This window comes from Thalassophryne amazonica, chromosome 2 (assembly GCF_902500255.1).
Source record: "Thalassophryne amazonica chromosome 2, fThaAma1.1, whole genome shotgun sequence".
Classification (NCBI taxonomy): Eukaryota; Metazoa; Chordata; class Actinopteri; order Batrachoidiformes; family Batrachoididae; genus Thalassophryne; species Thalassophryne amazonica.
In genome coordinates, this window is record NC_047104.1 from 38,398,533 (window position 1) to 38,422,113 (window position 23,581).

Here is a 23,581-nt window from a genome sequence, read left to right on the forward strand (position 1 = left end):
TGACACCAGAGCATGTCTTTAAAGTATAAACCTCTGTGCCTCCATTAACTCTGAAAATGTCAAAAAAGTCTGAGCGAGCAAGAGACTGATTACTCTGCTCATCCATAACAGCATATAAGTTTACTGCCTTTTCTCATTGGCCTGCTGGATAAACTTTAGCTAGGCAGATCTTGGCACAGGACCTAGGACTGCGCTGTTCCCCACATACCTCAGTGCACATTGTGGTAGCAGAGACTTGTGGTGGAGGACTTGGCTCGGGCCCCGCCGTGCTGCTCCATCTCTGTTGACGCTGTGATGTCAGGTGATGGAGGAGGGCCGGGATGCAGAGCGGTATTGTGTCTTTCACTCTGACATTCTTTGCATGTAACTTTGATTGGACAGTTCTTGGCTTGGTGTTTTATTGAGGCACAACACTTGAAGCAAATGCCTTTCTCTTTCAAATATGCTTTTCTCTCTTCAAGAGGCTTGTTGCCAAAACCGCGACATTTTTTGAGGGGATGGGGCTTTTTATGGAGAGGACATTGCTTATCGGGATCTCCATCTCCATCGGTAAATACTGTTCCCTGTGCTATATCGCTCTTATTCACTGATATTGTAGGGCGAGCTCTGTTTTTAAATGATTTCTCAATCTTGGGTTGGGCTGCTGATAGAAAAGAGAAGCTGGGATTGTTTCTTATGCGTGCCTGCTCTTGCACAAATCTAGAAAAAGTAGAAAAAGGTGGGAAGGTGACCCTATAATTTACTTTGTATTGAGAAGCGTGTGAGATCCACTTTTCTTGTAGGGAATAAGGCAACTTCTCTACTATGGGATTAACTCCATGAGCAGTATCTAGAAAGGCAAGCCCAGGAGAATAACCCTCTGCTTTTGCTAGTTCAAGTTCAAGTAAGAGGTCCCCTAGCTCTCTTAGTTTAACATTGTCTCTAGAGGTGATTCTGGGAAAGTCCTCATTTTCTTAAAGAGGGCATGTTCTATTACCTCTGGTGCACCATATGTTTCTTCTAGGTGCTGCCAAACCATTTGGAGAGCTGCAGTGAAGTTGTTGATTTGAGCTGCACTGATTCTCTTTGCTTGTTCTGTTGACTTTGGTCCTAGCCATTTCAAAAGGAGATCTAGTTCTTCTCTGGGTGACAAAGATAGGTCTTTGGTGATGTTCAGAAATGAGAATTTCCATCCACGATAGTTTTGTGGGTCGTCATCAAATTTCTGCATTGTTCCTGTCACAAGTTCACGTCTCATCAAATATTTAGCTACATCATTGCTGTTGGATGTTTGCTGAGCGTTAAATGGAGATGAACTGAATGGCTGGTATTGGTAGTTTGCTGCTGGATAGACAGAGCGAGGCTCGGGTGTTGACGTGTGGTTGTAAGCTACAGGACTTTGTTGTTGTTGTGTTTTCAGCTTGACATCATCAAGGGGGGATTGGCTGAGCGTCAGCATTTGGGATTTCATCTTGGTGAATGGGGTTTATGTTAGTATTGGAGGTTGTGTTAACATTTGGTTGTCTGGCAGGAAGACTTGACTGTCAATGTAATTCTGAAACCCTTTGTCTGGGGTCCACAGAGTTGTCGGACAGCGATCCTTGGCAGAGAGGTTGCTGTTCTTCATACTGAGTGCTGCCTCGAGAATATCCGCTTCTGCTCGCTGCAGCTGCTGCTTCTTTCTTTACCTTTAGGATGTGTAGTTGAGCTTGAATTTCAGCCTGTTGTTTCATTGCCTCAGCTAGTCCTCTTCTGCATAGCCAACTGTGCTTGTGCAGCCCCAGCTTTGACTCGCGCTTTGAGTGCTGCAAACGCTTGCGGATGACCTGGAAGACTTGACGATCCAGAGCAACGAGACCTCATTTCAAACTGCTCCCCTTGACTCTCCTATATGTGGCTTCTTACTTGACTTTGAGGTTGTGGGTCCGCTGGCTGCCACATGATGACCGGATGACTGAAGTAACAGCTTCTGGTGCTGCCTGCTGTTTATAAGGCTCTTTACTGTTTCTGTCCTCACTAGATGTGCTGTAATCTAGCTATGACAGACAGTGAACAGAATGAGAGTTGGCTTCATCTCATTTAATGAAATGTGTAAAGCTGTAACACACAAAAAAATACAGCAATCAGTGTCATTCATCCTTTGTTGTAACATTTCCATATAGAAATAAAATATGTTTGTTGAAATGAATACTCTAGAGTTAGCTTGGTGTGACAACGTTCTTCTCTGACGTGCGCACCATTAAACCCTGCTGCACCGCATTCAGTTTCATTGCTGCAGTAATGCGAAGAAGGACAGTGACGCCAAGTTGGCTAAAGTCTCGTTCCAATGCTCATCAGCGCGCTCCTGCAGGTGTTCCACCTGCTGCTGCTGTCCCTGATGTTTGGGGAAAACGAGTGCAACGAGCGCTGCATGGAGCCACACATCTGGCTCTCTCTGTACCTCCTCCTCTCTGTGCCACTCCATGGCCACAGCTAAGCATGCAAGTCTTCTGCCGTGGAATTAATCTAGATTTTGAGGAGCAAAGTGAGCTATCTGAATTGTTCAGCAGCTGGTAGGTGACTATGGGGTGTGTGTGTGTGTGTGTGTGTGTGTGTGTTGTGTGTGTGTGGTGTTGGTGTGTGTGGTGTGTGTGTGTGTGTGTGTGTGTGTGTGTGTGTGTGTGGAGACAATGTTCCTCATTCACAATGTGACAGAACGTAACGATGCGCTGTTACACGCAATAGCGCGGAACAGAGCGGAACATTATTCTTGACCGTGCATAATGGTTCCTGATAATTCGCTAGCAACACGTGCCATTAATCATAACGCATGGTAACAGGTTGCAGCAGTTCCTGAGGACACCTGACACCTCTGCCTCAAATCATCACATTCATGATCAGCAGCCAAGAATGCATACTTCGTGGCATTCATAAACTTGTCATCGTAAATGCAGCATAAGAAGGAATGTTTGCCATGGTTTCTTTTTCTTTTTCATTCCCTTCCAGTTACAGTTCCTAGCAGCACCATGTAGGATAGGCTGATATCCAAATTTATTTGGCAAAACAAACGGCCTAGATGAGACTTAAAGTTCTGAACTCCGCTAAAGGCAAAAGGTGGATTAGCCCCCTTCCAAATCTTAAGAGCTACTATTGGTGACCCAGCTTAAAGCTTTGGTCACATGGATCAGGATGGATAAGCACACAAGATGGCTGCAGTTAGAGCAATGCTCACTGCCAGATTAGAACCAGTAATCAGCGTTGATATTTATGGACACAAAACAACAACAAAAACTGAAAATTCAAAAGGAGTGGGTCAAGTTTACAATTAGTGTTTGGGAAAATATTCTGAAACAATTTGAAAATTACCTCTTAGTTTATCTAGAGCTACTAAAATAGCAAATATGACAGATTTTCTACCTATGAGGCTGGATGGTGGTTTAAAAGGTGGGCAGATAAGGGTCCTGTCTACAATAAATCAATTATTCATTGGTACAAACCTTAAATCTTTCTCCAAAATTCAAAGTGAATTCCAATTACCTAACAGTGACCTATGACCTATTTCAATTCTTTCAAACCAAGACATTACTTGGAGAAACATAAAGAATTTGATAAAGTTAGGGAACAGCCTGTTGTGTGTTGGGGGGGTCTGGCTGGACAAGGTTGGGTTGTTTTGTGTTTATTTTCCTTCCCCAGATGATTTGGGGCCTGTTCTCTGAGGAAAATGTGCTGCAGAAGAGTCTCTTTCCTCTGTTACAATGATTGGGCTGCACCTGTTGCATTCCTCGTGCGGCTCTCTATCAGGACCAATCCACGACACCTGTGATGTTCACGTGCAGATCTGAGGACTTCCAGCTGGTACCAATGTAGTGATGAGGAACTACATTTAACCAGCAGTGAATTGGATAACATTGCCGGAGAATACGACCTTTGTGACGACCGTGTTGGGGACGCTGAGGGCCGTTTCAGAGTCTGACATTGCGCCTGTGAAGGAGGACAAGGGTGAGAGGCAAACGTTGTCAGCACACGACAGAGGTGAATATTCTGAAAAGTTTATCCGTGAATGTAGATTGGCGTTTATACGCAGCTATAAGTAATTATTGGTGGAAATTGTTTGGTGTGCTCCTCACGGGCAGTGGCGTGTGGATTAATGATCCTCCACTAGCTGTGAGCAGCAGCCTCTTTGAACTAAGTTTGAAATCAGACCTAAACGTGTAGCTGATAAGTTTGCCTCTAAACAATATTTCATAGTAATAAGTGTTGAATAATCTCATCTCTGTTCTGTTCCTCCTTCGCAGAGTACAGTCTGGGAAAGTCACCTGGGGGGGGGGGGGGGTGTTGGCGGAACTCCTGAGCCCTGAACGTTCGGACTCCGACTGTTGAGACGCTGAGAGCGCGCACCGCCTTTTCACCTCACCAGAACTTTAATTATTTAGTATTTCATGTATAGCACAAAGGGAGAAAAATAATGTGTTTTCTTTTGGAACTGCTTCTGATTATTTCATGCTGGGTTCAGTCAGATACTGGACCGCTCCTCAATCCGCGTCTTATCCATAACAGAATTCTCCGGCCAAACCAATATGGACCCAGCGGCAGTAAGCAGTTCCTTTCAGGAGAAAGTCCAGAAGCACCTGGAGATGATTTGGGAGCAAGTGCAGCACCTTTCGATTCAAATTAAACAGACAGACGCCCGTTGTTACGGAGCTTGTAGCTCAGGCTGTTCCGCTTCCTGTGATTGCAGCTCCGGTTCCATCGAGCCCGGTGCAGATAAATTCGCCGTCTGGAGATTCGGCTCCTGAACTGGTTATATGTCATCCGGAGCCCTATTCGGGAAATGTGGAGGCTTGTGCCGTTTTTGATGCAGTGTTCTTTGGTTTTTGCTCAGCGACCGGCGTCTTTCTCCTCTGAGTAGCCGAGTTGCATATGTTATTAATCTGTTGCGAGGTGACGCCCTGGCGTGGGTCACGGCGTTGTGGAGCAATAAATCATCACTGCTAGAATCCTTTGACGAATTTTCCCGTGAACTTCGTTTGTTTTTTGATCATCCAATGAAAACAAATACCGTGGTTCAATGATTGCTGAACCTCCGACAGGGGCGACGAAGCGCAGCTGATTATTCTGTGGATTTTCGAGTCTTTTCCGCTCAGTCTGGTTGGAATGCTGCTGCTTTGAGGGGGGTGTTTTGTAGACGGGTTGAATGACTCCCTGAAAGACGAGCTAGCCGTCCGTGACGAACCGAAGGATTTAGATGAGTTAATATCCTTGGTTATTCGTCTAGACGATCGGATTAGGGAGCGTGGACGAGAGAGAGGGCGAGTGTCCGAGCGGGGTGTTTTGTCTCGGGGTTTTCCCCGACACAAGTCCGGACCGCCTCTTCTTCGTTCCTCTGAGACTCCTCCGACGGGACCTCTAGCTACTCTAGTGGACGAGCCAATGCAACTTGGAAGGGTCAGAATAGCCATATTGCCCCGGTCAAACGAGCGTCAGGAGACAGCATCGTAATATGGCTCCAGGTGTTTTATGGACATTTTTGTGGGATATAAATGGGAGTTTTTGTAAACCAGGTTTTGTGTATAGCACTTGAGGTAGTTCTGGTGGGGTGAACAGGCTGGCTGGTCGGAGTTCGTTTGGACTCAGGTAAGCGTGTGTTTTTTTTTTATTGTTTATAGTTATTTAATTTTTGTTAGCGGAATGGGTCGTTTTATTTTGTTGGTTTTTATTTCCCTGTCCCCTAACCCCAGCCTCACACACTTCTGGCCGTTCGTCTTTGGTGTTGTGGGGTGGTGCAGGTTGGTTGCTGGGCATTCCCATGAGGACCTCTGCACCTGGGGGGGGGGTCCAGGGCTCTTTTCTTAGATTTAGTTGTTTCCCGGTTCCTCTCCAGCCTCAGCGTGCCTCTGACCGTTCGCCATTGGCATTGCTGAGGTGTCGGGCAGTGGGGATATCGGTGGGGCCGATCAGTGCCGTACGCCTTTTCCGCTGCCCACCCCTCCCGGTAGGCTGGAGTATAGTCGGGGGGGTCGACACCGGCCGTCTTGCCGGTTTTCCCCTGCCCTTGGGGGTGGAGCTGGGTTGCGTTTTTCCTATTGGCTTCTCCGGCTTAGTAGTCCTGTGCCGATTGCCACGACATGTTTCCCGACGGACCTGGAGGGTCTTTCGGGGTGCTGGGGAGGTCAATGGGGCTTTCTGTAGTTTTTGTTTGCTCCTGGGGTGGTTTTTGGAAATCCCTGGGGGTTTGGGGTTTTTGTTTCCTCCTGTTTCCCCCCGGGGTTTGATGGGATGGTCCTCTGGGGGGGAGGTTGACTGTGGGGCCGACCGGCCGTGTTGGGCTGGGGTGGGGTTCCTGGGTTGTGGGGGTGTCTCCTGGGGTTTGATGGGACGGTGTTGGCGGAACTCCTGAGTCCTGAACGTTCGGACTGTTGAGACGCTGAGAGAGCGCGCCGCCTTTTCACCTCACCAGAACTTTAATTATTTAGTATTTCATGTATAGCACAAAGGGAGAAAAATAAATGTGTTTTCTTTTTGGAACTGCTTCTGATTATTTCATGCTGGGTTCAGTCAGATACTGGACCGCTCCTCAATCCGCGTCTTATCCATAACACAGCCAACAGATTTTAAGCAATAATGCTTAGAGGTTGTGGAAGATAAAAAGGAATTGAAAAAGATCATTTCTTTATATAAAATTATTCATACAGAACAAGAGGAAAATACATTGGACATAAAAAAAAATAAATGGGAGTTAGACCTTAATACAATCATTGAGGACATAGACTGGGAGAATTCATGTGGGGAGTGGCACAGATGTCTCAACAGCCCAAATTGGAGAGAGTTTAGTTGGAAGTTAAGAATGAGATTTTTTAGGACGCCTACCATTGTAGCCAAATTTAACAATGACATAAGCGCCCTCTGTTGGCGAAACTGTGAACAGCTGGGTGACTTCTCACATTTTCTGGGAATGTCCAAAGGCAAAGATTTTTTGGGATAATGTAAATAAAAAAAATTAAGAAAATCCTAAATTTAAATGTACCATTTGAGGCTCATCGAATAATATTAAGTGGTCAAACAAATGATGCTTGGGAAAAGGAAAGTAATACATATTTTAACATTTTACTAGTGGTTGCCCACAAAGTGATCACAGCTAATTGGTTGAAGCCGCATTCGCCTACTTTGGATCAATGGATCCAAAGATTAAAGTCTGTAAATTGTATGGAAGAATTACAACTATCCTGAGTTTAAAGAGGGACATTTATTTAAGAAAGTAGTCATCTGTTATCCTTTTTTTCTCGCTCTCTCTTTAATGTTTCTTGCTCATTGTGAATTTTCACCAAGTTGGAATTAATTGTCCTAAACGAGTGTGGTTTCATGTCAAGTAATGTTCAGTTTTAATAAAAGTTCAAAAAAAAAAAAAAAGAAAGAAAGTCTAGATGCATTTTTACAAGTAATGTGAATCTTAGCAATTCAAGAGTCACAGCTGTATCAACAAAGCTACAAAACACTATTTTTTTAGTAATTAAGAGAATAAACACAACCTGTTTCTGTATTTTGCACTCAGATTACACAGGGTGTGCAAATCATAAATGGCGTTGGAACCCCTGGTCTATGCCAACATAGACCGTGTGCCATAGCTTGTTAAGATAAAGCACAAATCTATTACTTTTAGGGCCCTGTCCCATCCCAACTTTTTCTACTCATGGTTAATGGTCGAGTGAAGCCATTTATTGGCAAACAACAGTGTTTACGCTTTTTGAATCATAATGACAACAGAGACTACCCAAATGAACCTGATCAAAGGTATAACTGTGTATCACCAGTTATCCATCTTCATGATGAAGTGGTATAGAGGAGGATTTTCTTAAAAAGACGACCTGAAAGTTTAGCTACAAACTGCCAGAAGGTACATCTGAGATGCAAGCCTGGATTTGATCTGTTTTGGTGAAAGAAATCCTTCTCTGCTCTACTCCACTATGAAGCTAAGAGTAGTGATGCAAAATGCAAAGTTTGCACTGTGCACAATTTCTCCAATCACAGCCACATAAGCCCATAACTTCTCCTGGGTTGTTTGGGTGTCTTGGTGGCTTTCCTCACTCTTCTACTTCTTGCACATTCAGTTTTTGAGAACTGTCTACTCCATGCAGATTTACCACAGAGTGCCATATTGTTTGTATTTCTTTGTAATTGATGTAAATAAAGTCCGAAACATATTCAGTAGCAGCTTCACCATCAGAGAGCCTCGTCCACAAAGACCACAAAAGACTCCAAGCTGTCAATTATGTTAAAGGGGGCAATACACAGTATTAAGAAAAGGAGTATGTAAACTTTTGATCAGGGTCATTTGGGCAGTTTATGTTGTCATTATGATTTAAAAAGAGAAAACACAGTTGTTTGACAATAAATGGCTTCACCCAACCACTAACCATGAGTGGAAAAAAGTTTTTGTGTTGTCATTCATTTCTCTGAAAAATGGCCAAAATAAATAAATAAATAAATAAATAAACTTCTGCTAGGGTATGTAAACTTTTGACACAAATGTATACGTCGCTAGGCCGTTTACTCACCAATATAACTTTGGTGTCATTATTAGTCCATGGTTCAAATGACGTGTTCAATTAAAATCTAAGTCAGACATTTTTCTTCTTCTACTAAGTCAATATGTGTCACCAATTTCAAAATGCAGCTCTTCTCAACCAGGCATGCGGTGCCGTGACATGTCAGTCATCTGTATCCAATCAGATTTCAGGGGAGTGCAGTGCAACTCTGGCCTCTGCTCTAGTTCCACCCATGCCAGGAAGTGTTCAACATTTGACATTTCCTTTTTCACTGTGGACTCAAAATTTGGCATTTCCTGTTTCAGTCTCAACTTGCCACTCAATTCCCGCGATATCCCTTGAGATCTCATCTCATAGAATCCAGGAAGTACTCAACAATTCACATTTCCTGTTTCACTGTGCACTCAACATTTGGCACTTCCTGTTTCAGTGTGAACTTGCCACTGTATTCCCGTGAGAATCCATGAGATCTCGTCTGTCAATCCAGGACGTCTTGATCCAGGAAGTATTTGACATTTCCTGTTTCACTGTGGACTCAAAATTTGGCACTTCCTGTTTGGGACTCCCTGCACCATGAGCGAGTTTCGCGTGGCTGCGCGTCGCTTTACTCATATAATACTCAGATATTTACATAAAGGACAATACAAACCTGGATGTCTTCAGGAATCTTTAGGATGTTCCACTGATGGACAAAAACATACATAAGAAATTGCTGATAGGGTGCCAGCTTGTAGCATCCCTTAGAAAATGGGATTTGCCATCAGTAGTAAGCCCTGCAACACTTCAACATGCTTCCCAGGCAATTGCTTTACTAAAGCTTTAAATGGACTGCATTTATATAGTGTTTTTCCATCTACATCAGACACTCAAAACGCTTTACAATAATGCTTCACATTGACTGCAATGTCATGGTGCTGTCATACAATGTGCTCACTACACACCGAGAGCATGTAGGGGATTAAGGACCTTGCCTAAGGGCCCTTAGTGATTTTCCGGTCAGGCTGGGATTTGAACCAAGGATCTTCCGGTCTCAAGCCCGATACTTAACCACTAGACCGTCACCTCCCCTGCATTATTACTTGAAGCTCCATTTAACAACTCATTCGGGACTACTAACATCTGTTGATCAACTATTGTAAACCTAATATAGACCACATCACACAATTTCTGTGGACATGTAACAGCAAGCAAATTCTAGTCAAGATGGATTCATGTCTAGTGTACCCACAGATATAGACAGACTACTAGTTTTTTTTTTTATATTAACTTTGACTGTTATAATTTAATTAATGTGCCATATCATTGCTGAGTTGATTCAGTATTTCCTCAAGACTGACTGGGCTGGTGCTTATCCAGAGAGATATCATAGCCTAAAGCAGATGAGCGTCTATGACTGCCTCTGGATGGGACACCAGTCCATCTGAAGGGTACTTCTCCAGTAAAGAATGGTACCCATTACAGCTGGGTGGAGTGGAGCAAAGTGTCTTATCCAAGAAGACAGCTAGCACGAATCATACAACTGCATCAAACCCCATTTTTTATATTTGTAGTCCAACAGATCCACCTGCTGTATGAGTTCCTTTTTTAATGTAGGACACATGGAAATACTTAATGTCAAAGCCTGTTATGCTATGAATGTCATCTGAAATCAGCCTTTTGTCTATTGAGTCCTTACTTTGGACTTGATACATTAATAAATATAGGCCTAAAATTTGTTTGTTTGTTTTTTGCCACCAGGTCTGCCCGGTGCAGATGCTCATGTACCCAGATTATCATTTTCTGCTGCCCTCACAGTTGCCATGGAGAAGGCTGGAACCATTATATTTGATAAGGTCTTTGTCAATGAAGGAGAATTCTATGACCGAAGAACAGGTGAGCACATCAAAGAAAAAACATGTTGCACACGGAAAACAGTATCTGATCTTCAGCTGCGCTCATTGACCAGAGCAGATGCACAGACTTGTCGTGTTAATTTTATCACCCGATCAGACACTTTAACACCGTGAGAAAGAGTGTAAATGTAAACTAACACACAGTAACTTAAACCTGAGCATCAGAGAGCCAATCAGACACTTTAACACTGTGAGACAGAGTGTAATTATAAACTCTTTTACATTAAATGTTTGTCATTGGTGTCGGATGGAAAGGGTTTATTAATTATTAGGGAAAGCATGTTTATTAATTATTTATTTCTTCACTAATCCCCTGATGTGTAATGTAATTTGTGCCCGTTGTCTTCTTAAACACAGTCTGTTGTGTTTGTTTCAGGTTTTAGGTTCCTAGTTTGTAAGAAAAATGTTAGTTAACTTTCTGGATGCTGGTGTCCACTCTAGTGGCCTTTATAGATCGATGCTCAAACACATGACAGGATGACCCGCTGCCCCCCTCCTGCACACAGGAGACTTAGGAGCAGATGCAGCAATCAGAATCAAACAAAACAGAGACAAGGGCATTTTAAAAACTGATTTTTGAACGTTTTGATTGCACTCTTAAACACGCCCGTGGTACATTTTACAAGATCTGTTAGAAAACTATCCGACCTTTTTATTTTTTGCAAAAACTATATGGATTTGAATCATGTGCGCTTGCATCAGCCAAGATTGAACCTTTGTGCGCATGCATGATTTTTTTCATGCCTGTCGGTTGCGTCATTCGCCTGTGAGCATGCTTTGAGTGAGCAGTGGTCCAGTGTCGTCCACAATTTCTCGGATAGTCACACGACTGAAAAGCCACCGAAAGCCGTCTGAATCTTCCGAATGGTGCAAGAGCTGGACATGTTACAACATGGAGGTGCTTTTGTCCCGCACCATTAGCGGCTCCGTGGCGAATTCCTCTGCTCCTCTTTCCATGACAAAAACTCCTGTAACAGTGGAATGTGCCGAAAAAGTGGTATGTCCACCTCTTCTGCCATTTCTGTAGCAGTCAGACGACGTCCCGGATCAACACAGCGTTCAGTTTGGAAATGATCTAGTCGTTTCAGCCTGCTGATAGCCGCTCGGAGCGCTGCGTGCCCTCCGCCATTGTGCGCCATCTTTAAACCAGTTGTAACACTCCTTAATCTGTGTGATCCCCATAGAATCGTCCCTGAAAGCCGTCTGAATCTTCTGAATGGTTTCCACCTGGCTGTCTCTCACAGTTTCTGGAAAATTTGATGCAGCAAAGCTCCAAATCGTTCAGACATTTTCCTCACAATAAAAATCCGACGAGGTGGGTGGACCACTGCTCACTCAAAGCGTGCTCACAGGCAAATGACGCAACCAACAGGCGTGAAAAAACTCACGCATGCACACAAAGGTTCAAGCTCGGCTGATGCAAGCGCACATGATTCAAATCCATATAGTTTTTGCAAAAATGAAAAGGTCGGATAGTTTTCTAACATACCTCGTATATGTTGTGTCCAGCCTTGACGATTTTGCCACAGGGCAGCATAAATGCAAACTCTGCTGAATGCAACACATTTTGGAAAGATTTTCAAAGCTTAAGAGCTTGTTGACGAAAATAGAGAGATATTTTATTTTAGTTTTATGCAAGACATTTTAGTCTTGTCTTTTTCAGCAACAATAATGCATGTTATTTTAGACTGAGCATTTTAAAACACTGACATAGTTTCATTGTCTCATTTTTGTTATGAGGAAGATATTTGTGCTTATCTTGTCTGACAAAATTAACACTAGAGTTATGGCAAATTATGAACCAGACTTGACGGAAACCTTCTGAAAACTATGCCTTTAAATTTCCATATCTTCTGGACCATATGTCACACGGGAATATTAGTCGTATCTGTCCAAAAATGCATCATCAGTTGGAAAAACATATATATGTCACCTAATTTTTGATGGTGGTTCTGCTTCATGCAAAAAGAAGAAGCAAAATATGTTCAATTGATGCATTATTTAGTTCTAACGCAAACACCACATTAGTGAGCAGAAGCTACTGGGCTTATTAATGTTATTGTATAAGGCACAAAGAATCCAAGAGTAAAGTACATCTCATCACCACTGAACAGAGGAAAATGTTAAAACAAAGCTAAACCCATGCACATTTAAGTTGGTGAATGTACACAAACCTTTGATTAATTATACATTTTTTAAAACATTGTGGCTACATTTACTTTAGCCTAGCCATCTTCCTCATTGTCCTGTAGATCTTCCACAAAGTGCAAACAAGTTGAGTGCTAAGTAGTATGAAGGTTAATCCCTCTCTTTATTCAAGAGTGTGGCGTTTCAGTTTGAGAGCATGATTTATTAATTCCACTCATTCTCTAAGACCCCAAACATCCTCCTCATTCAGACTTTCTTCTTCTTCTTGTTGTTTTTCAATGGTTGGGATCAGGGGCGTGCTGGGAACATTTTTCAGCCCGGGAGTTTCATATCCAACGGGCCCACAAACTGCACAGAGATAATAAGAGTTCTGCTGGGGCATTTAAATCTAGCATTTATGTGCTGACTGACTGTGAAAATTGGTTGGCTTATAATAGAAAGAAAAAGTTAAGGTGGGTTTACACTGCGAGTTTTGGCCCTTTTTCAGCCGATTTTTCACTCATGCCAGAATTTTTTGGATCGCACCGAGTTTCAGCTTCCTGCATCGTGCAGTCTACACAGAGTAACGAGCTGCGTTTAACATCTGACGACCACCTCCCGATGGGGAATCATATGGTCAGATGAAAATCAAACCTGCTTGATATTTTGGTCGGCCTTCGTGACTCGCGAGGGTTCCGCGCTGTTGAAGCAGCGCTACAAGCGTCTACGCGCTGATTACCTCGCGCACTGTGCATGTGCAAACACCGGAGAGAGCAAACAATGATCTCATGTAAAGTCTTGTTTTTTTTTTTAATTGCGTTCCCTCGCAATAACCTAATATCATATTAAAGTTCATGCCTATCAGCGCGCACAGTGAGTGGAATCAGGTGGGGGGAGACTGAACGCATATGCGTGCGCGCACGCGCACACACACACAGCAGACAACAACAGGATTTACGATATGAAATATAGTTTATTTATACAACAGTGTAAGTAGAAGCACCTGTTATGTTTGTTTTCTTTTTTCCATCCTCTTGTGAATCACCTTGCTGTCTGCTGTGTGTGTGTGTGTGTGTGTGTGTGTGTGTGTGTGTGTGTGTGTGTGTGTGTGTGTGTGTGTGTGTGCGCGCATATGCATTCAGTCTCCCCCCACCTGATTCCACTCACTGTGCACGCTGACAGGCATGAACTTTAATATGATATTAGGTTATTGTGAGGGAACGCAAAAAAAAAAAACAAAAAAAAAAAAACACAAGACTTTACATGAGATCACTGCTCTCGCCGGTGTTTGCACATGCACAGTGCGCGACGTAATCAGCGCGTAGACACATGTAGCGCTGCTTCAACAGCGCAGAAAAAAAGAAAAAGAAAAAAAAAAAAGTTAGGTTTTGCTTCCCAACGTGTGGTTTTTGAACGTACAGTGTAAGAACATGAATCGTGCGCTCTGAACGTTTAAACCCTGCGGTTTTGTCGCACAGTTTGAGCTGGAGCCAAGTACAATGATTGAAAATATCGTCAGTGAAGTCTGTAAGAAGCTGGAAGAGGTGGTACTGTACTACAAATGTTGCATCAACAGGCACGTAGCCCTATTTACCATTTCCCTCTTCGCTCTGTCTTCTTGAAAAAATATCTGTGAGCTTTGCACACTTGGCAGCATCTTCCTCCAAAGCCTTTCTTTTCTTAATCTAGCCTTTTCAGCTCCACCTGGCTTTTTTCTGTCCATCTTTTCACTCACGGGCCACTCTTCCTATACTTGCTCGTAGCGCAAGTCCCATCTGGGCGCACAGGGCTTGATTGGACTGAACTAACTGTAATGAATGCATAGGGGTGTTAAACATGTAATGGTATGTCCCTACCTTAGGCTTTGGAAAAGATAACAGCATTGCAAAGGAAGCAGTCTTAAGTTATTTTCGTGATTGTAAAACATTTATAACACTTAATGTCTTCTCTTTAAGATACAGCAGCCCAAGTGTCTTGCTGTGTAGCCTAACAGTTAGTGGTGGTCATATATGTATGCATATATTAACACTCCCTCACAACGGCCCCAGGTTGGACCAGCCCACCGGGAAAACTCCCGACTCTCCCGATTACCCAGCACGCAGTAGGTTGGGATCCAGCTTAATGGTGCATTACTGCCATCTTTGCTCTGGAGTGTGGACCAGACAATGCCTCATTCAGATATACAGTAGCAGCTTTGTGTATATTATGCCATCTTGTGACCATTGATGGTAATGCAGTATTTTTGATATGCAAGTCACTGAGTTGCAGGACCAGCCAGACAAATTAAAAACAACATATAGTCCCGAAAACAAGATTTCAGACAATACCCATTCAGATCAGTACATGAGGTGCATGCACAAAGTATGCAACCTTATTTTATCACATGGAAACAAATAAAGCATACAAGGTGCCATTTGGTGAGGAGGTGTAGGGAACCTCCTTGGGCATGCATGAATTTTTTCATGTCCGCAGAGCACGCCAGATGTGAGCATCAAGCCAAAGAGTACAGACATGTACTGTGCCACCGTTGGATTTTAATACGTATAACACAACTTGAAGCAGAGAATTTTGACAGAGGATTTGGGTATGTGGTTGGTTCATTCATGTTTTTTTTTTCTTTTTTGGCCAAAGCATCACTCCTGTAATTCGTTCAGACTTCCTACTCTGCTGATGTGGCTTTCTCAGATTTTTGGCTATTTAAAATGACAGTAAAAAGGGACTCGATTTGAGTCACGAGAAGACTTCATGAGGAATGCGACAGCCCAGCCGGACACCGTGCTGAAGGAGGACTTTCAAAAATGCTTCTATAAAAGGCAGAATCACTGGGAGAAGTGTGTGTGAGAGAGTAGGGAATAACAGCAGTGTTGTGTTTGGCCAGGAAAACCTGAATCAGCTGAGCAAAATGAGCAGATGCAGGACTTCCAGAGGCAGTTGCTCCTCATCCACCATCAGCTGCTTCATTGCTGACACTCTCCGCATGCCCAGATTGTCCGTTAAAATGGAATTTACCAAACTTGTACTAATCCCTACATTCTCCGCAAGCTCTTGTATTGTGACACAATGACCACCCACAACCAAAGTCCATATTCTGTCATCACTTGGTCATTTCGGCTTGTGAATGTTCTCAAGTCATTCCGCCATGGAAATCTGACAAAGGTGCAATACATATCTGCTCACGTCTGATGTGCTCTGCAGACAAGAAAATAATTCACGCATGCGCAAGAAGGTTCCGTACAACTCCCCATGACACCTCTCATGCTTCGTTTCCGTGGGATAAAATAAGGTCAGACACTTTTTGCTTTCACCTGCCATCATGCCGTATCAGTTTGTCACTTAGCCATAAATAGTAATGCAGTGTCTATATTATAATAGCCAAGTGGCCTCTGTATGTGTGTGTGTATGGCTTCGATCACGCAAAAACCAGAGAGAGCTGATACAACCCCAATTCCATTGAAGTTGGGATGTTGTGTAAAATGAAAATAAAAACAGAATACAATGATTTGAAAATCCTCTTCAACTTATATTCAATTGAATACACCACAAAGACAAGATATTTAATGTTTAAACTGATCAACTTTGTTGTTTTTGTGAAAATATTTGCTCATTTTGAAATGGATGCCTGCAACACGTTTCAAAAATTTGGGATGGGGCAACAAAAGACTGGGAAGGTTGATAAATGCTCAAAGAACACCTGTCTGGAAACAGGTGAGTGTCATGATTGGGTATAAAAGGAGCATCCCCAAAAGTCTCAGCCATTCACAAGCAAAGATGGGGTGAGGATCACCATTTTGAGAACAACTGTGTGAAAAAATAGTCCAACAGTTTAAGAACAATGTTTCTCAACTATCAATTGCAAGGAATTTAGGGATTCCATCATCTACAGTCCATAATATAATCAGAAGATTCAGAGAATCTGGAGAACTTTCTACACATAAGCGGCAAAGCTGAAAACCAACACTGAATGCCCGTGACCTTCGATCCCTCAGGCAGCACTGCATTAAAAACCAACATCATTGTGTAAAGGATCTTACCGCATGGGCTCAGGAACACTTCAGAAAACCATTGTCAGTTAACAGTTTGTCGCTACATCTACAAGTGCAAGTTAAAACTCTACCATGCAAAGCGAAAGCCATACATCAACAACATACAGAAACGGTGCCGCCTTTCTGGGCCTGAGCTCATTTGAAATGGACAGACGCAGAGTGGAAAACTGTGCTGTGGTCTAATGAGTCCACATTTCAAATTGTTTTTGGAAATCATGGATGTCGTGTCCTCTGGACAAAAGAGGAAAAAGACCATCCAGATTGCTACCAGTGCAAAGTTCAAAAGCCAGCATCTGTGATGTATGGGGGTGTGTTAGTGACCATGGCATGGGCAACTTACACATCTGTGATGGCACCATCAATGCTGAAAGGTACATCCAGGTTTTGGAGCAACACATGCTGCCATCCAAGCAACGTCTTTTTCAGGGACGTCCCTGCTTATTTCAGCAAGACAATGCCAAGCCACATTCTGCACGTGTTACAACAGTGTGGCTTCATAGTAAAACAGTGCAGGTACTAGACTGGCCTGCCTGCAGTCCAGACCTGTCGCCCATTGAAAATGTGTGGCGCATTATGAAGCGCAAAATACGACAACGGAGACCCCAGACTGTTGAACTACTGAAGTCGTACATCAAGCAAGAATGGAAAAGAATTCCACCTACAAAGCTTCAACAATTAGTGTCCTCAGTTCCCAAACGCTTATTGAGTGTTGTTAGAAGGAAAGGTGATGTAACACCGTGGTAAACATACCACTGTCCCAGGTTTTTTGAAACATGTTGCAGGCATCCATTTCAAAATGAGCAAATATTTGCACAAAAACAATGAAGTTTATCAGTTTGAACATTAAATATCTTCTCTTTGTGGTGTATTCAATTGAATATAGGTTGAAGAGGATTTACAAATCATTGTATTCTGGTTTTATTGTCAAGGATGAACGAAAACAGAAACTTGATAGGACAAATATTTTTTGGAGAAATTAGCAATTTTTTTAATCAAAGTCTTTTTATTGTTTTTTTCATCATTTTTCCACACAAAATAAACCATTTCCTACAAGAAACCATGAAATGGAAAAGTGTTATTCCAAAGCATTACATGACTCTGACAAGACTGATCAATACCAACAGAAAAACTGCATTCAGTGTTTACTGGTCTGTTTAAAGAAATTTGAAATGTAGATAATCAAAATATTCACCTGCAGAAATAAGTGTGATGACATTCACTTTCATCAGACCAAATAGAACAGGGAGGAAGATGTGCAGCCATTCTTACTCCAACCAGACTGACAGCAGCAGCTTTGAACATGTCCAGACATGCAGTACCCCATTCACTGCATTGCTCATCATGCAGGTGGATATAAGCCTAGTAACTGTGGAAACCTTGGGGAATCCCCCTGGCAGATCTATGTGCAAGCATTCTGGGTGTGCCATGAATCATATGAATGCAGTGTGTGCACACAGTTAAAATGAAATTGTCATTTCAGCACTAGAAATACATTTGCGAGCGCACAAATTAGCCATAATTGGATGCTTAAATTAACCAGGAAGGAGTTTCATAAAGAAGGCTATATTTATAACACATAAAGTAGATATCAATACCTTCAAAAGGGAATCAGTTTGAAGAGTTTTATTTACTGCCCACGAGGCTATAGTCCAAGTCTGGGTGTCCATGACAACTGCCACAGAACATTTCAGGCCTCTAAGTCCATAATTTGCTGAGATATTCTACCTTGAACATGGCTCCAGAAATGACAGCCATAATTTCTGCCTAAAAAACGGCAGACCCCATGCACACTAAATTGGCCATATCTCAGAAACTACTTGGCCTACAGGCCTCAAACTTCAGATTTGTTGTTCTGAATAGTCTGGGAATATTTGATTAAAATTTAAAGAAAATCTGAAACAAAGTGCGTGAAGCCCCTCAAATATTTGTTGATCTGACATGGAATGACCCTCAAGGAAGGGACAAACATGATTATATGACACTGGAGCAGAAAACAGTCGATCTGTAAAATGACATGACCTCCGATTCCAGATATTCAGTATGTGAGTAACAATAGGGTTGCAGGTATAGTTTGAAAGTGGATTTGTAAATGGTAACTGAGAGCAGAAGAAATTAGCAATTTTATCTAACCAATAAACAAAAGATGTGCTGCAATGGACCATGGGAGCTCAGGGTTTTGAGGTTTTAAATGTTTTGTGGTTTGTTAAACAGTGTTGGTAATGCTATTGATTTATTGTGTTTTTGTAGCTGAACTGGTTTAGTCAGTTTAGATATGGCTGATGTTGCTCTTATCTTGAGTAAGTTAAGTTTCATGTTGGTACCATGAGGGAAATGTTTAGTAGTTTTAATATCTTCAGCCACTGTCTTTGTCAAATTAAAAGCACCTGCTTACTGCAGCTGTGGACAGCTGATATATGTCATTTGGTATGCTTATGTATTTTGGGTCAAGGATGAACACTGTAAAAACATTAAAATTGTAGCCACAAAGGTCCTACGGTCACAATTGGCGAAGGTCCCGGGTCCTGATTGAAAAGATGTTCCCGCTAGCTTGGCTAAGGGGGAATTCCCCTTTGGCTGACCTGGTAGAGGAACAGTCTTTAGTGTGAACCGTCTGGGGTTCGATCCCACCACCATCCCGGCCACAAAGATCCTACAGTCACAATTGGCGTTGTCAGCAGGATGTGCGTAGTCATAGAACATGCTTAAATGCACCTTCGGGACGAAGTCAAAAATGGTGGGGAGATATGTAGTGGGATGAAGGTCCCGGGTCCTGATTGAAAAGACGTTCCCGCTAGCTTGGCTAAGGGGGAATTCCCCTTTGGCTGACCTGGCAGAGGAACAGTCTTTAGTGTGAGCCATCTGGGGTTCGATCCCACTGCCATCCCGGCCACAAAGGTCCTACGGTCACGATGTAGCGGGATGAAGGTCCCAGGTCCTGATTGAAAAGATGTTCCCGCTAGCTACACAATGGATGTTGCTAACTACTTTTTTGATTCACACACCATTCCAGAAGGGGCGGTAAGTCATCTTTACATTAAAAGTGTGAGTGTGGTGATTTTCAAGATTCAATGTAAGTTCATAATATAATAGTAATATGTTAAAAACACATGGATGACACAAGTGAAAACACTTATTTCCACTTGGCCCATTTAAAAAATAAAATGACAAAATAGAAGTAGAAATAAAATAATAATAATAATAATATATATGATAACAAAAACCTAAACAATTTATATATACATTAAGACAGTAAATTAACATTAAAAAATGACATAATTAACAGGAAATAAAGTGGTTGAGTTCTTCTAAAAATTGTTGAGGTCTAAGGTTCTAAAAAACATTCTGGACTCACATGCCATTCCAACTCATTATACAAGCTTTGCTTAATTTATTACCACCCTTACCACAAAAATGTCAGTTACCTACTTTATAAACACAACCCAATCTAGAGCCACTGGATCCCCACGAGCAACACGCTACGTTTTTTATATATAAGTCAGCTTGAGTTGCAAGATCAACCAAAAGAAAAAAAAAGAAGCACAACATATAGTCCTGAAAACACAGTAATGATTATTATAACTGAAATCTTACCTTGCAGACCTTGAATCCTATTGTCTATTGATCTAAGCATTGATTGTGACTCTGTCATCCTCAGGAATTTTCACCGCTCCTTTAGATGGACGCTACTTCTTCAGTGCTATCTTGACAGGCCACAAGAATGAGAAGATTGAGGCAGTTTTATCAAAGTCTAACTACGGCATGGCACGAGTGGACTCAGGTGGCTATCAGCCTGAGGGTTTGGAGAACAACCCTGTTGCTGAGGCGAAGACAACCCCGGGGTCTCTGGCTGTTTTCAACATCATTCTGCCTCTGCAGGCTCGAGATTCTGTTTGCATTGACCTTGTAATGGGCAAACTGGCCCATTCTGTGGAACCCCTCACCATCTTCAATGGGATGCTACTCTATGAACACATGTGATTCACAAAAAGGTCAAAAGCTGTCATGATGACCTGCAGTGACTCTGTAAATGTTAGAGGCCACACAGAAAACACAAGCAGGTCGATCGGTGCACTTCAAGAACTCCAGTCAGTGCTTGTAACGTCTGAGAAGTCAAAAAGACAAGGCCAGAGAACCTAAACAGTCTCAACGCCATGAAGTATTATGTCACTTCCTGCAGACCTTATTTGATAGATTATAACAATGACATTTTTTCTTGAGCAGTCTTGCCTCCACATTCTACCTAATCATCTGATGTGTTCTTCACACCAACCCCCCTCCGACCCCATAAATTATTTGTGTAAACACCTTGTTATAAAAGAAATAAGTCCTATACAGGCCTGAGGCCCATTGGTATTGGTCCTTATCCCTGGATGCTGTCGTGTGAAGCAGATGAGAGTCTACAGCTCACCATGGACAGGATGTCAGTCCATCACAGGTTACTTCCCAACCATTTACAGCTGGGTGGACTGGGACAATGCAGATGAAGTGTCTTGTCCAAGGACACAGACAGGTAGCCTGCCCGGGAATTGAACTCAGATCTATAGTCCAACTCCTAATCCCACTGGGCTATTTCAATTAAGCCTCGGTCCCACTGAATAATAAGCCATGAATAATGAACCACACATGGGTGTCAGCGATTATTCAAAGAATGAGCCACGTTTTAAACTGTCACATATCCGCTACTAAGGCGCCTCTATGTGCCTCTCTGTACCTCACATGTACTTGGTATCAGCCTCTTGTGAGCCACGACCGACCTGTCATTTGAGCCCCGTCCAGCCTCGAATGGCTCATGTCACTGCATAAGAGTCATGTAACACAACTTTAGTATACGTTTAGGCATGGGTTTGGTCCAAACCTCCAGCCCTCCCACACTTGGTCCCTTTAAAGTGTGGGTTTTCAATTCACAGCATCCATTCAAGATGTTGTCACACAATCCGGCCGCAGTGGAGGTGCAAAGGGGGGGGCTTGACCACACCCAATAATGAGCCAAGCCCCCCCCATTAATTCTGCCAATACTGTGAATAGTGATTGACATATTGGTGGATCTCAACTGCAGTTTTGCACTGAGAATGTCTCAATATTGCGTAACTGAGCAAAGTGATGAATGTGTGTGTTCGGTGATCCACCAATGCTGAATCACCCTTCACAAACAGAATTTTCAGTTTTGCCAATAAACATTTATTTGTAAAAACCCACACACAAGTTACAAATCAGAAATTTGTGTTTGTGGATCACAAAGCACGTGTACAAATCAAAGGATATTTGTAAATCACCCTCTGTGCATTTGCAAGTATTAATGAGACAAATTTAACTCCATACTCCAAAAATTTAGGTTTCCTAAATATTTGTTACGGCCACTCACTTATCTGTATTTACACCTATGTGCAAGTTTACTGAACTTGCAATCATTCTAAGTATGTGTGTGTGCATTAATACCACATTTTAGAGGAGCACGGGTGACTAAAACATATACCTTGGTATTTATAAAGCAATTTACTATATATTGTTCATTTCGACGACATTTTGTGGAGCCCCTCCAACAAAAATTTCCTGGCGCCGCCACTGTCCGGCCAGTGTGCGTCGTGCGCCAGGCTGCTGTTCACATGTGTTCCAGAGTCGTTAAATGCACCAGACCAGCTAGAACCGAACCACTGGTTCCTGGACAGTCGCCTCTGTGCTTCTCACTGGCTTTATTTCTTCTGTGACTTTACAGTCATTTTGACACCGTGATCCAACTTTTAACTTTGTGCTCGTCCGTTAATGTCTGCAAAATCGCTCTTTTGCAAGCTCGTGTTCCGCGTAAATGCTCGTTTTGAGCACAAGTCATTGTGTCAGCACACCAGCGCACGCCTCATCTGATCCATTATAACAAGATGTTAAATCTATCAGAACTTTTACAGTTGCTTATAAAGAAGGAATGAACATGCAACTGTTTTACCAAACTATTACAATATAAACATTCTCATCTCCTCATCTGTCCTTGTAGTACTCCGTACACAAACTGTCCCACGCTGTTGTTGCTAAATTTTGAACTTCTTGTAATTCGTGCCACGCTCAAAGATGAGCCTCATTAGCTGAATATTCTGCCTCTAAGAACCTCTATTCTCCCACGTTTGTTGAATAATTGGACTTGCACCAAAAAAAAAAACAAAAAAAAAAACCATGGTACGTGGCTCATTATTCATCTTTCATTATTGGGTGGGACCAGGGCTTTACAACCTATAGCAAGGGTCCCTACGTATTTTCTAACTCTCCTTGTTCCACTCACTGCTAATTCACTAAGTCAAGTGCTAGGAAAAACCAGACTTAACTAACTTGCAGCAGGGAGGTATGGAAAACATGCATTTTGCAACCCCTGGCCTACAGTTATATTTTAAAATTAGTACACAGCAACCTCTAGTGACTGTGTAAAAAAGTGTCTTTGTCACTTTGACCCCTTACTCTGTTTATAATCCTAACCCCCAGCCTCCCACTGATTTCAACCGCAGACTTGGTTCACCACTTGAACCATGGTTGTGTTGATTGCAGGACTTGTCTTCACAACTGGCAGCGCTGCAACAATATAATAAATCTCCATGTCACACTACAAGACTCATACCTAAGTTGCCTATGCTATCACCACGATGTAGTCACATGGCCAACCCTTATGGTTTACGGCAAAAGGCTTGTGCTTTATAAATGATGGCCGAGTTGATTCTAAACATTTTTCCAACTTTATATAAGGACCAAAGTTCACTTACCAAATAACACTCAGCACCCTGCCAAAAGTCAGACTTTAACTCCTGACAGTACAGTGTCACGTTCAACACTATAGAGTACATAAACACTGTTTTTACCATTTGATGAGTACCCATATTGAATGTGCCTTTTCCTGCTTGCTTAAGAGAACATTATATCCCAAGGTTGGCACTCCAGACATTCTTGTCTTTCATGGCACTGGGAAAATCACTTCAGCCCAGTATCATGGCACAGTACACCAACACTGGTTGGTTTTGGACTTCCTGGACTTCCACAGCCT

The 23,581-nt window shown here is 42.5% G+C and overlaps 1 protein-coding gene across 1 annotated transcript; it reads left to right on the forward strand.

The window, feature by feature from the left end:
- Positions 1 to 497: 497 nt before the first annotated feature.
- LOC117503549 (EMILIN-1-like) lies at positions 498 to 21,691 on the forward strand. Its single transcript, XM_034162812.1, has 3 exons — positions 498 to 549; positions 10,239 to 10,373; positions 20,219 to 21,691. Exons 1-3 carry the CDS (start codon positions 498 to 500, stop codon positions 20,539 to 20,541), a joined length of 510 nt encoding a protein of 169 aa, XP_034018703.1. The 3' UTR covers positions 20,542 to 21,691.
- Positions 21,692 to 23,581: the final 1,890 nt, after the last annotated feature.